General features: G+C 40.7%; 1 protein-coding gene across 13 annotated transcripts in view; it reads left to right on the top strand.

Annotated features, from left to right (window-relative positions):
- CCAR1 (cell division cycle and apoptosis regulator 1) overlaps positions 1-14,764 on the top strand; it is a 73,922-nt gene that overhangs the window by 9,018 nt on the left and 50,140 nt on the right. For 10 of the 13 annotated variants that reach the window (XM_063670540.1, XM_063670541.1, XM_054436653.2 and 7 more), the window contains exons 3-6: positions 6,927-7,099; positions 7,881-7,925; positions 10,651-10,683; positions 12,366-12,559. In XM_063670540.1, the coding sequence (XP_063526610.1) occupies positions 6,927-7,099; positions 7,881-7,925; positions 10,651-10,683; positions 12,366-12,559 (445 nt within the window). The remainder of the gene's footprint in view (positions 1-6,926; positions 7,100-7,880; positions 7,926-10,650; positions 10,684-12,365; positions 12,560-14,764) is intronic. The other 3 variants (XM_063670544.1, XM_063670543.1, XM_063670542.1) reach the window with 1 other exon arrangement.

Raw genomic sequence — 14,764 nt, 5'->3', positions numbered from 1 at the left:
TCACTTTTTTTTTTTTAATTGAGATGGAGTTTCGCTCTTGTCGCCCAGGCTGGAGTGCAGTGGTACAATCTCGGCTCAGTGCAACCTCCGCCTCCTGTGTTCAAGCGATTCTTCTGCCTCAGCCTCCTGAGTAGCTGGGATTACAGGCACGTGTGCCACCACACCCAGCTAATTTTTGTATTTTTAGTAGAGACGGGGTTTCACCATGTTGGTCAGGCTGGTCTCAAAGTCCTAACCCCGTGATCCACCCGTGTCGCCTTCCCTAAGTGCTGGGATTACAGACGTGAGCCGCTGTGCCCAGCCCCTCTTTTGTGTTTTAATGATACCTTGTGGTCAATAAATAATTATGTTAATAGTATATTATAACATGACTATTTTAGTCATATGAAACTGATTGTAGTTTTAAAAAAAGAATGTATTTATTTATTTATTTATTTATTTATTTATTGAGATGCAGTCTGGCTCTGTTGCCCAGGCTGGAGTGCAATGGCAGGGTCTCGGCTCACTGTAACCTCCACCTGCCGGGTTCAAGTGATTCTCCTGCCTCAGCCTGCTGAGTAGCTGGGACTACAGGCGCATGCCACCACGCCCCACTAATTTTTGTATTTTTAGTAGAGACAGGGTTTCACCATTTTGGCCGGGATGGTTTCGATCTCTTCACCTTGTGATCCGCCTGCCTCAGCCTCCCGAAGTGCTGGGATTACAGGCGTGAGCCGCCGTACCCGGCCAAAAAAGAATATATTTTTATCCTTAAAGGTGGTTTCAGAAAACTTAGCCCTTAATTTTTTTAATTTAATTTTTTGAGACAGGGCCTCACTCTCTGTCACACAGACTGGAGTACAGTGGTGCAATCACGCTCACTGTAGCCTTGATATCCTGGGCTCAGGTGATCCACCTCAGCCTCCTGGGTAGCTGGGACTACAGGTGTGCATCACCATGTACTACCAAATTTTTTATATTTTTCGTAGAGACAGGGTTTTGCCTTGTTGCCCAGGCTGCCCTCAAATTCCTGGGCTCAAGCAGTCTGCTTACCGTGGCCTCCCAAATTGCTGGGATTACAAATATGAGCCACTGTGCCTGGCCTAAATTTTATTTAGTAGATAGCCTGTGGTCATTTTGGTCTCATTTCATTTAGTTATTTGTGATATAAATACATAGTGATAAGTATCTATTGTGATTGTGGTATGGGACCTTTGAGAATCATATTGAATGAGGTAAAAGTGAAGGATAAAGTGCTTCAATATGTATAATTGGAAAAGATCTTCAAATGACACGTGTTTGGCTATTTATGTGTGTGAGGGAGATTAAATCAGAGATTAATACCTTTGTACTTTGCAGATTACAGAATTACTTGCAGAATGTTGATTCTAATAATTCACATTGAGTGCAGAATGCACATATAAAAATATTCAAGGATAGCTTCTCAAATGTCCACAAAGGGGAGCATTAATAAATATTTAATGAAATACACTTCATTGAAATTAAAGTCTCAAGTATAAGTGATTTAGAAAAGAACTGTTATATATTTATAAAAGATATAATCACATTCACAGTGATTTCACAAAATTTGAATAAGTACCTAGTGGTGCAAAGCAACTACTCTCCTGCAGTGTAAATTATCTTCCCATCAATTTTTCCTAGCAGTCAAAATCTTCATTACCTGTTAAATTGTCTTGTTTCTTTTTTTTTTTTTTTGGTAGAATCTTGCTCTGTCACCCAGGCTGGAGTGCAGTGGCACAATCTCGGCTCACTGCAACCTCTACCTCCTGGGTTCAAACAAGTGCCTCAGCCTCCGAAGAAGCTGGGATTACAGGCATGGGCCATCACGCCTGGCTAATTTTTGTATTTTGAGTAGAGATGGGGTTTCGCCATGTTTGCCAGGCTGGTCTCGAACTCCTGGCCTCAAGCAGTTCACCCACCTTGGCCTCCCAAAGTGCTGGGATTACAGGCGAGAGCCACAGTACCTAGCTGAAATTGTCTTGTTTCTAACTCATCACGTGGACTGTCAGGTGTAGAAAACAGAACTGTGGGTATTGGATGTCATCTTACCTACTTGGTGCTGGACTGTTGTATGCTGCCAGAATACAGAACACCCAGAAAAATTATAAGAAAAGATAGACATTCCGCGATTTTGACTCTGAGCACTTCTGCTGTGGCAACTGTCAATACTTCCCAGGGTTGTGGGAGTTGGTATCAGCAGAGTGAAACAGCAAATCTAAGGCCGTGGTTCAGGTGGATGAAAGTGATGTTATGATACTTATACTTGAATCACTGATTTTAAAATGTCAAATGCAGAACATACTGATCTTAATTTATTAACATGCCAATTTAGATTATTAGAATTTAAAGTACTAATACTTTTTCATAGGGTCTTGTTCCTATTTACATGATAATTTTTTTTCTATTACCAGAACAGTTTTTTTTGTTTGTTTGAGACAGAGTCTTGCTCTGTCACCCAGGCTGTAGTGCAGTGGCGCCATCTCAGCTCACTGCAACCTCCGCCTCCCTAGTTCAGGCTGTTCTCCTGCCTCAGCCTCCTGAGCAGCTGGTACTACAGGTGTGCACCACCGTGCCCAGCTAACTTTTGTATTTTAATAGAGATGGGGTTTCACCTTGTTGGCCAGGCTGGTCTCCAACTCCTGTCCTCAGGTGATCTGCCCGCCTCAACCTCCCAGAGTGCTGGGATTATAGGTGTGAGCCACCATGCCCGGCCAGAACAGTTGTTCTTAACCTTTCTATGATCTGTATATAATCCTTTTGAAAATCGGATGACAGCTATGGATTTATCTTCCATTTTACATACAGTTGCAGAAAATTACCCACCTTTTAGAACCTATGCCTTATCCAGGCATGGTGGCATGTGACTGTAGTCCCGGTTGCCAGGGATGCTGAGGCGAGAGGATTGCTTGAACCCAGGAGTTCAAGGCTGCAGTGAGCTAAGATTGCACCACCGCATTCCAGGCTGGGTAACAGTGTGACTACATCTCTGAAAAAATAATAATAGAAGCTGTGCCCTACATTTTGATGCACTATTTTTTCTGTATTCTCCTTGCGGTTAACCTCATTTTGAATTAATATTGGTGTTAAGATATTCCCCACGTCTATTTAAATTCATTTTGTTGGTCCTTGTTTTATCCTTTCTCCCTACCTATGACATCTGACTTAAAAATAGTTAAAAGAGAAAATAGGCCAGGCACAGTGGCTCATACCTATAATCCCAGCACTTTGGGAGGCCAAGGTGGATGGATTGCTTGAGCCCAGGAATTCGACACCAGCCTGGGCAACATAGTGGGACCCTGTCTCTACAGAAACTATCAAAAATTAGTCAGGCATGGTGGAATGTGCCTGTAGTCCTAGCTACTCTGGAGGCTGAGGGAGGAGGATCACCTGAGTTCGGGAGGTTGAGGTTGCAGTGAGCCAAGATTCTGCCACTGCACTTGAGCCTGCGTGACAGAGTGAGACCCTGTCTCAAAAAAAGAAAAAAGAGAAAATGAAAAACTTGATTTTGTAATGATTAGCACTGTGTATTTAGGACATTTGTAAAGTTTTCTTTTCACTGTAGATTCTTCTCTTTTTTTAAATTTTAAAAATCTGGTTTTGGCCTGAAATCCCAGCACTTTGGGAGGCACAGGCAAAAGGATCACTTGAGTCCAGGACACTTGAGACCAGCCTGGGCAATATAGCAAGACCCCATCTCTATTATAATAAGAATTTTTAAAATTTATTTTATTTATTTTTTATTTTTCTTGAGATCAAGTCCTGCTTTGTCACTCAGGCTGGAGTGCAGTGGCGTGACCTTGGCTTACTGTACCTCCTGGGTTCAAGTGATTCTTCTGCCTTAGCCTCCCGAATAGCTGGGATGACAGGCTCACGCCACCACACCTGGCTAATTTTTATATTTTTGGTAGAGACAAGGTTTCACCATGTTGGCCATGCTGGTCTCAAACTCCTGACCTCAGGTGATCTACCCCGCTCAGCCTCCCAAAGTGCTGGGATTACAGGCGTGAGCTACCGTGCCGAGGTTTTTTTAAAAACATTTTTTAAAATTATTGTTTTTGCAGAGGATAATTTTGAATTTTTAAAAATTCTAAACATGATTCCTGGGATTTTGTTTCTTTCTTATTTTGTTATTTTTTATTTTAAATGAAATTACTGTTTAAATAGTTGATGGTAAACCTCAAACTTTGAACGAATTTTTGTGATGTTCAAGAGTAGGGTACCTGCCTTTGGTCGGTTCATTAAAGCTCTTTATTCTGTTTTTATAAAGCACAAATTGTTCTTTCTATAGAATTAATAACTAATAGTTATAAGGCAGCATTTTTTTCAGATTGTTCTCAGATACAAGCAAGATAGTTTGGGGAAGGGAGTGTTCCATGAGCAAATACTGGTTTTTATGGCCTCTTGGTATTTTCCCCCTAGATACCATTGAGAAAATTGGGCTGATGCCTGTAATCCTAACACTTTGGGAGCCTAAGGAAGGAGGATCGCTTGAACCCAGGAGTTCAAGACCAGCCTGGGCAACATGAATGAGATTCCATTTCCTTTTTTTTTTTTCTTTTTTCTTTTTTTTTTTTTTTTTGACACAGAGTCTGACTGTGTCACCCAGGCTAGAGTGCAGTGGTACAATCTTGGCTCACTGCAACCTCTGCCCCCCCCCGGGTTCAAGCGATTCTCGTGCCTCAGCCTCCTGAGGTATAATTCAGTTTAATTCAACTGAATTGCGTAACGCAGTTACGTAAAGCGTAAATGCATTTAATTCCTACGTTTAATTCAGTTTCCTGAACTTAGCCTTAGATCCCATTTTTTTCAAAATTTATTGCCCCCGGGAGCTAGTGGTCATTTTTCTAGGAGATGCATTTTTGGGAAGTGCAGTGCTAGACCATAATTTTTACCTAAAGTTTCTGCATTTAACGGAATTGGGTAAAAGGATCAAGTAAAACCTTTATCATATTCTCCTCAGTGTGTAGCTATCTCTGAGCATACATTAAACATTTAAGTACCAAAGTCTATCATTTTGAGCCCCTCTCCCCAGTTATTTGGTCTTAGCAAATTATCATTTTAAGTCACTACATGGTGAATTGTTTTTTAATTTCTCAGTACAGTAGTGTACGCTAACTAAAACCTCTTTGTGGCCAGTTGTGGTGGCTCACACCTGTAATCCCAGTACTTTGGGATCCCGAAGCAGGTGGATTGCTTGAGCCTAGGAGTTCGAGCCCAGCCTGGGAAACATAAGGTGATCCCTTCTCTACCAAAAATTTAAAAATTAGCAGAATGTGGTGGCTTGCGCCTGTAGTCCCACCTACTTGGAAGGCTGAGGTGGGAGTATTACTTGAACCTGGGGAGGTCGAGGCTTCCATAAGCTGTGATGGCACAACTGCACTTCAGCCTTAGTGACAAAGTGAAACTCTGTCTCAAAAACACAAACCGTTTTTGTGCTTTTTTTTTTTCCCCCAATATTGAGAGGTAGAGTTTTACTCTCTGAAAATCCCTCATAGGATTATGGCTCACTGCAGCCTGGAATGTCTGGGCTCAAGTGATCTTCTCATCTCAGCATCCTGAGTAGAATGATCCTCCTATCTCAGCCCCCTGAGTAGGTGTGACTACAGGTACTTGTCTCCATGTGTGGCTCATTTTTTTTAATCTTTGTAGAGATGAGATCTCACTTTGTTGCCCAGGTTGGTCTCAAACTCCTGGGCCCAAGTGATCCTCCCACTTCAGCCTCCCAAAGGGTTGGAATTACGGACATGAGCCGCCTCGTCCAGCCTACTTTTTTTTCTTCAAAGACTAGACAAGCATTGTAATCAGAAGGGGGAAAGAATAGAACAAGGAGTTCAGTCAGTAACTGAACAACCAGTTTAGATAACTCATTACCTTTGGACCAGGCTTTTTGTGCTTAAGTGTTGTTTTTGTCAATTTTTTTTTTTTTGAGATGGAGTCTCACTCTGTTGCCGGGGCTGGAGTGCAGTGGTGATCTCAGCTCACTGCAACCTCCGGCTCCCAGGTTTAAACGATTCTCCTGCCTCAGCCTCCTGAGTAGCTGGTACTACAGGCATGTGCCACCATGCCCAGTTAATTTTTGTATTTTTAGTAGAGACGGGGTTTCATTATGTTGGCCAGCCTGGTCTCGAACTCCTGACCTCAGGTGATCCTCCCGTCTCGGTTTCCCAGAGTCCTGGGATTGCAAGCATAAGCCACCACCCCCAGCCAGTTTTAGTCTTTTTTAAAATTAGAAATTTTTCTTGACATGTAAAAATCGTATGTATTTATGGTATACATACACAATTACTTAATACCAAAGTTTTATAGATATATATAAAGTCTTGATATATGTATATATGTCATGGAATGGCTAAATCAAGCTGTTTAATGTGCATTACTTCACATACTTATCATCTTTTGTGGTGAGAAGACTTAAAAGTCTGCTCTCTTCTCAATGTTTACATATATAATGTTATTAACTGTAGTCAACGTGATGTACAATGGGTATCTTGAACATTCCTCCTAACTGAAACCTTTCACCAATGTCTGCCCAATCCTGCCCTGGGCCCCACAGTCTCTTTTAGCCACCATTTTACTCTGTTTCTCTTAGTTTGACTTTCTTATACTCCACATTTGAGATCATGCGATACTCTTCTTTCTGTGTCTGGCTTATTTCACTTAACATAATGTCCTTCAAGGTTCATACATAGTGCAAATTACAGGATGTTCTTCTTAAGGCTGAATAGTATTCCCTTGTGGATATATACCACATTTTCTTTATCTAGTTGTTCATTGATGGACACTTAGGTTGATTCCATATCTTGACTATTGTGAGTAGTGCTTGAGTGAACATGGGGGTGCAGGTATCTCTTCTATGTACTGTTTTCATATTTTTTATATTCTTCATAATCTTGATTTTAATTTTTTCCTCTTTGATTTCATTTTAGCTGCACTGGGTGTTCAACAGCCATCACTCCTTGGAGCATCTCCTACCATTTACACACAGCAAACTGCATTGGCAGCAGCAGGCCTTACCACACAAACTCCAGCAAACTATCAGTTAACACAAACTGCTGCATTGCAGCAACAAGCCGCAGCTGCAGCAGCTGCATTACAACAGGTAAATCTTTAATATGTCTTATTATTTGATGTAGAAAACTATGAAATCTGAGTAGCTAGCATTGCTACCTTCATTTTATAGGTAGTGAATAATTATGTGTTTTTATTATGCTGATTTCTTTTTCTGGTGATGAATATTATATCTGACCAGCATATATAGGGAAGAATAGTTGGGCCAGGCATGATGGCTTATGCCTGTAATGCCAGCATTTTAGGAGGCTGAGTTGGGAGGATCGTCTGAGCCCGGGAATTTGAGACCAGCCTGGGCAACATGGTAAGACAGCATCTGCAGAAAACACGAGAATTAGCCAGCGTGGTGAAGGATGCGTGTGGTCCCAGCTGCTTGGGAGGTTGAGGTGGGAGGATTGCTTGAGCATTGGGAGGTTGAGGCTGCAGTGAACTGAGATTGCACCACTGCACTCTGGGAGGCAGAGCAAAACCCTGTGTCCAAAAAAAAAGTAGTTGAATAGTCAAAATTTTTAAGTCCTTAAATTGGGCAGTTCTTATACCTTAATTACGTGAATAAAATTTACTTCTTTTTGGATCCCGGAGTATAAGTAATCACAACTTGATTTGCTTTAGATGAAGTTTCACTGTTCCAGAAAATTTATCTTTATTATTTTTATTTTTATTTTTTTTTGTTTTCTTTGAATCAATGCCATGCCAGAACAGAAAGTTTATGTTTAGTGTAATTGTATGTATTTCTATGTATATTACTTTTTGAGAATGAGTAAATTTAGTGTCTGTATTTTTCTTTGAAAAATTTTTTTTTAATCTTTCAGCAATATTCACAACCTCAGCAGGCCCTGTATAGTGTGCAACAACAGGTTAGTTTATATTTTCCATGTTAAAAACTGATTTTAAAATAGCCATTTGCTCCAAAGTTCAATTGATAGAGAGTTTTATTTCTATCAGCTACCTTAACATGTGATACAACTTTTTTGGGAGGGGCTGGAGTAAATAGGTAGGAAAAAAGGAATGTCTCCAAGGGTGAGGGAGATGGGAGGGTGGTCCTAACAACCCAAATCCTTAGCCAGTCTTTGTTGCATGTTTCTAAGAAAGTATGAGGAGGCTGGGTGCGGTGGCTCATGCCTGTAATCCCAGCACATTGGGAGGCCGAGGCGGGCAGATCACTTGAGGGCGGGAGTTTGAGACCAGCCTGACCAACATGGAGAAACCCCATCTCTACTAAAAATACAAAATTAGCCGGGTGTGGTGGCGCAGGCCTGTAATCCCAGCTACGCAGGAGGCTGAAACAGGGAGGCTGAGGCAGGAGAATTGCTTGAACTCAGGAGGCGGAGGTTATGGTGAGCCGAGATCGCACCATTGTGCTCCAGCCTGGGCAACAAGAGCGAAACTCTGTCCCAGAAAAAAAAAAAGTATGCAGAGAATAATCTGGAAAGAACCACCCTTTGGACTGTACGCTCCTGTCTGGAACCTTTGGGCCAGCTCTGCCAAACTAGACCACATGTGAAAATGAAAGCTCCTTTTGCTACTTGAAGTGTAAACCTTATATAGGCTTTCAGCCTTTATTTTTTTTTCTTTATTCTTTATTTTTAAAAATTTTTGTTACATTAACTAACACCTACTACAGCCTTTATTTCTTTAAAGGAGTAGGACTCCTAGCCCCCTTCTTATTAATCAAATTGTGTATGGAAATCAAAATATTAAAATAGAACTGTTCAAAATGGGAGAAGGCCGGCAAGGCACAGTGGTTCACGCCTGTAATCCAAGCACTTTGGGAGGCCAAGGTGGGCGGGTCACTGGAGGTCAGGAGTTTGATACCAACTTGGCCAACATGGTAAAACCCTGCCTCTACTAAAAATAGAAAAATTAGCTGGGCCTGGTGGTGCACACCTGTAAAAAATTAAAATAAATAAAATGTGGGAGAAAGCTTCCCTTTATAGTTCACACTTCTATTCCCTAGGCACGTTTAAACAATATGGAAACTCCTGATTTAGACTAAAAGCAAGTTTCATTGGCCCCTTTTCCTTAGACACATTCTCTAGGAACTGTCAAGGAAAGAGAGTTTGCCTTGCTGAAATACAGATATGCTTTAGCCTAAGCATGTCCCTGGAAAGGATCTGGTCTCATTCTTTTTTGAGACTGAGTTTCATTTTTGTTGCCCAGGCTAGAGTGCAATGGTGCAATCTTGGCTCGCTGCAACCTCTGCCTCCCAGATTCAAGCGATTCTTCTGCCTCAGCCTCCTGAGTAGCTAGGATTACAGGTGGCCCGTCTAATTTTTTCTATTTTTAGTAGAGACTGGGTTTTACCATGTTGGCCAAGCTGGTCTCGAACTCCTGACTTTGTGATCCACCCACCTTGGCATCCCAAAATGCTGAGATTACAGGCGTGAGGCACTACGCCCAGCCTCATTCTTTTTTTTATGGCTGCAGAGGCTTCTCAATTCATAACTTCTTTGTCCCTAGATCCATGGCCCAGTTTAATCCTCGACTTAAGCACCTTGAGGCTTCAGAAGCATTGCATTTTGCCAGAAGACCTCAGTATTTCACTAGTAATTGCTTTAAACTTCTTAAAAACTGACAAAGAGATTGGTCTCAAATCAGATGTCTTGTTTTCAGAGTACCTTCCAACTTATTTTAGTGCTCTTATGAAATACATTATTAAAGATGATAATGAGTGAGGCTGAACCTTGCAAAAATTGTGATACTCATTCTGCCTTTAAAAAATGGCACTACTGAACTGTTCTTAACTTACAGAAAAATAGTATTTTGATATGATCTAATCTCGAATACATGGTGACTCCAGGTAAACTGAGTGTTTTGAATTACAACCTCATACAGATTATTTTACCTTAGCCTAAGTCAAGTTTATATTTCAGAATTTTAAAATTTCTCCTTTCATACTAATTCCTTTTACTTTCTGGTAATAGTACACTTTGCTATTACGGAAAAACCATACATCAGAGTATGTGGTCCTTCATGGTCTCTGTGCCTATGGCAAATTGTCCATCAACAGTGCTTCTCATTTTAGGGATATATCTATGAATTGCATCGATGACCAGTGATATTTTTTGATACAAGTAGCATACTGATGATATTGAGTCATTTCTGTAGCATGGTAATCTTCGCTTTTAGAGATTTGTGGGGTTTTACTGTGGATGCTATTCCTGGGAAATAATAACAATAACAAAAAAATCAGGTTCTGTATTTATATTAATAAAAGTAGTTAAGTGCCTATCATTGAATGAGTTACTTACGTATGAGGTCTGCAGTTTTTAGAAATGGTTGAAGGAAACTTTATACCTAGTTATCTCTGTTACTTTTCACGTTTTTCTTAAACTAAGATAACTGGGCTGGGTGCAGTGGCTCATGTCTGCAATCCTATCATTTTGGGAGGCCAAGGCAAGAGGATTGCTTGAGCTTGGGAGTTCAAGACTACCCTGGGCAACATAGTGAGACCTCGTTTCTGTTTAAATACATAAATAAAAATAAGTAGAATAACTTCTATGGGAATTATTTCTTTTATGAAGCATCTATGAAGCAACAATTCTGATTGACCCTTTTCTGTGTGTGTTTTTCTATTTTCAGTTACAGCAACCCCAGCAAACCCTCTTAACACAGGTTAGTTGGTATTTATTTGTTTTGGATGTCTGAATGAACAGTAGACTAAAGCTTTATTACTATTCTACTTTTTCTTTCAGGGTTTAGTTACTTGTTAGATTCACCTAATAATTTAGGAATGTAATGCTAAATAAAGGTAGTAGTATGCTAGTTTATCTTTGATGGTTTCTCGTTGTAGGTTCAGCTGTGATACAGTTTGAATAAATATGAGGTTTTATTTTATTTATTTATTTATTTATTTATTTTGAGGCAGAGTCTCCCTCTGTTGCCCAGACTGGAGTGCAATGGCGCAATCTTGGCTCACTGCAACCTCTGCCTCCTGGGTTCAAGCGATTCTCCTCTCTCAGCCTCCCGAGTAGCTGGGATTACAGGCGCCTGCCACCACGCCTGGCTAATTTTTGTATTTTTAGTAGAGATGGGGTTTCACCATGCTAGCCAAGCTGGTCTCGCCTAGGGTCCTGACCTTAGGTGATCTACCCGCCTTGGCCTCCCAAAGTGCTGGGATTACAGGTATGAGCCACCATGCCCGGCTGAGGTTTTATTTTAAACTTAATACTGATTTTTCATTGATACTGATTTTTGTAGTCTTTTTCTTTTGGAAGATTTCTGCACATTTTTTCCACTTCAGCAGGGAAAGTTATTGTGTGACATTATCTGCTTAATTTTTCAGCAACATTAAAAAGTTTTGAACTTTTCATATGTAGTGCTACCTTAGGCTTTGCAGACTATTTATTGTATCTTTCACGTACTCTTTTTCTATTTTTACAACCTTCTGAAAGTGTAAAAAGCGTTCTTAGCTTATAAACTACGTAAAAAGAGCCTATAGGCTGTTTTTGGCCGATGGGTCGTAGTTTGCTGATCACTGGTTAATACGTAGAGTGAAATACTGTGCAGCTGTTAAAGCAAAACCTCTTTGTGTACTGATATAGAATGATATTCCAGATAATCTGAGGAAGAAGTAAAGGTACAGTCTAGTATGTATTATATGATTCCATTTATCTATATGCAAATTTGAATGAAACATCTCTAGGAGGCTTTACACTAATAGTTAGGACAGTGATTGCTTCATGTTTAGGGAACTGCATAGCTGAGGAGCAGGGATAGGAGAGAAGCTTTTCACAGTATAACCTTTTGTACCGTATTTTTAGTCTTGAATCTCTTACTTGTCTTTTAAAAATATACTTGAATTGAGAAATCAACCTGTTTTTATTAAAGAACTACAGTTGGTTAACACGTAACTCATAACTCCTATTTTCAATAATCAACAAAGTAGAATTTCCAAATTAAGTAGAAAAACAATAGAAGTTTTGTTCAAATGCTATTTCCCTAAGTGTACCCATAACACATTACTAGTATCTTAAGATATTAAAGAAATTTCATGAGAAAATAGTTTTGTGGTCAAAGTTTAAGGAATGCTGAGTTCCTTTACTATACTTAGGACTTTCCTAAGCCTTTATTTTGCTAGTATGGATATTGTATTAGTAAGAACGCTCATCTAAGAGATCTTGATGAAATAGTCTAAAAATAATTTATAGTTTAATTTTAGACCTGACTCTCAAGATGTACATGTATATCTTCTAATATGAAATTTTTAACATTCTGGGTTAGTTTTAAGTAGTCATATTCATTTTTTAGATGATTTCAAATCATTACCTTAATTTGATATTGATTTTGTTTTATAGCCAGCTGTTGCACTGCCTACAAGCCTTAGCCTGTCTACTCCTCAGCCAACAGCACAAATAACTGTATCATATCCAACACCAAGGTCCAGTCAACAGCAAACCCAGCCTCAGAAGCAGCGTGTTTTCACAGGGGTGGTTACAAAACTACATGATACATTTGGATTTGTGGATGAAGATGTATTCTTTCAGCTTAGGTAAACTTAATGAGGTCTTGCCACATGGCTTCTTGCATTTACCACAAAACACCTGTTTAGTTGTGGCGGAAATTGTGTGTAGCCCAGGCTGGACACAGTTGTGCAATCTCAAGTCGACTCACTGCAGCCTCTGCCTCCTGGGTTCAAGCAATTCGCTTGCCTCAGCCTTCGGAGTAGCTGGGATGACAGGCGTGCACCACCACACTCGGCTAATTTTTGTATCTTTATTAGAGAATGGGATTTCACCATGTCGGCCAGATTCGTCTTTAAACTCCTGACCTCAAGTGATCCACCCACCTCAGCTTCCCAAAGTGCTGGGATTACAGGCGTGAGACACTGCACCTGGCCAGTGTAGCTATGATTTTCTTTCCTTTTTTATTTGAGACAGAGCCTCACTCAGTTGCCAAGGCTGGAGTGCAGTGGCGTGATCTCGGCTCATCACAACCTCCGCCTCCTGGGTTCAAGTGATTCTCCTGCCTCAGCCTCCTGAGTAGCTGGGACAACAGGCATGTGCCAGCACGCCTGGCTCATTTTTGTATTTTTAGTATGAGACAGAGTGTCACCATGTTGGGCAGGCTGGTCTTGATAGGATAATCATTCCCTTACTCTTCTTTTTTTTCTTTTTCTTTCTTTCTCTTTTTCTTTTTTTTGAGATAGCGCCTCACTCTGTAACTCAGGCTGGAGTGCAGTGGTTCGATCTCAGCTCACGGCAACCTCCGCCTCCCAGGTTCAAGCAATTCTCATGCCTCAGCCACCATGCCTGGCTAATTTTTGTATTTTTAGTAGAGACGGGGTTTCACTATATTGGCCAGGCTGGTCTCAAACTCCTGACCTCATGATCCACCTGCCTCGGCCTCCCAGGAAGTGCTGGGATTACAGGTGTGATTCACCATGTCTGGCCTTAGCTGTAATTTTCTATTTTTATTTTTTTCTGAGGAAACTCAAGTGTGGAATTTCGTTTCTTTTTCTTTCCTACTTTTCTTTTCTTTTTTCTTTTTTCAGACAGAGTCTCATTCTGTCACCCAGGCTAGAGTGCAGTGGCGTGATCTCAGCTCACTGCAACCTCCACCTCCCGGGTTTAAGTGATTCTCTTGCCTCAGCCTCCCAAGTAGCAGGGACAACAGACGTGTGCCACCATACCCGGCTAATTTTTGTTTGTTTGTTTGTTTATTTTGAGGCAGAGTCTCGCTCTGTCACCCAGGCTGGAGTGCAGTGGCACGACCTCTGTTCACTGCAGCCTCCGCCTCCAAAGTTCAAGTATTTCTCTGCCTCAGGCTCCTAAGTAGCTAGGATTATAGGCGCCTGCCACCACGCCTGGGTAATTTTTGTATTTTTAGTAGAGATGGGGTTTTACCATCTCGGCTAGGCTGGTTTTGAACTCCTGACCTCGTCATCCACCTGCCTCGGCCTCCTAAAGTGCTGGGATTACAGGTGTGAGCCACTATACCTGGCCAGTTTTTATATTTTTTAGTAGAGACAGGGTTTCACCATGTTGGCCAGGCTGGTCTCGAACTCCTGACCTCAGGTGATCTGCACACCTCATTCCCGCAAAGTGCTGGGATTATAGGCGTGAGCCACTGCGCCTGGCCAGTTTAGCTATAATTTTGTATTTTTTCCTGAAGAAAGGCGGTTCTAACAATATTCCTGGGTAAACATAACTGTGAGTGGGGTGTTGAAATCTAATTTTGAAATCTAATCTTCGTTTGACGTGTCTAATGACATAGCATAGATTTTAAAATTGTTTTTTAGCCAAGCGCGGTGGCTTGTCCTTGTAATCTCAGTTTCTTGGGAGTCCAAAGTAGGCTTGAGGCTAGGAGTTCCAGACCAGCCTGGGCAACATAATGGCAAGACCCCATCTCTAAGATGCAAAAATATTAACATTGAAAAAGTTAATAGGATCAAATGATTGATGGACTGACATTCAAAATAATTATTTTTATTTTTTAATAATTCCTTTTCCATATTTAAATTAGTACTTTTATAGGTTTGTAGTGTTTGTAGGAAATACTGTACAACATTTTTCTGTAAAAGGGATTCCTGTTTTTTATCTTTTTTGCATTTCTTTCGTTATTTGAAAGCCCAAAGCAAATCTTAGTCTTGGGTTATAAAAGTAAAAAATGGAGCAAGAGATAATATTAGGGAAATATGGGGTGGTAAATTATTAATTTCACTTTAAACTGATGTTTATAAGGGTGAAATACCCAT

Source organism: Pongo pygmaeus, chromosome 8 (assembly GCF_028885625.2).
Source record: "Pongo pygmaeus isolate AG05252 chromosome 8, NHGRI_mPonPyg2-v2.0_pri, whole genome shotgun sequence".
Lineage (NCBI taxonomy): Eukaryota > Metazoa > Chordata > Mammalia > Primates > Hominidae > Pongo > Pongo pygmaeus.
This window is presented reverse-complemented; position numbering and strand designations above follow the sequence as displayed.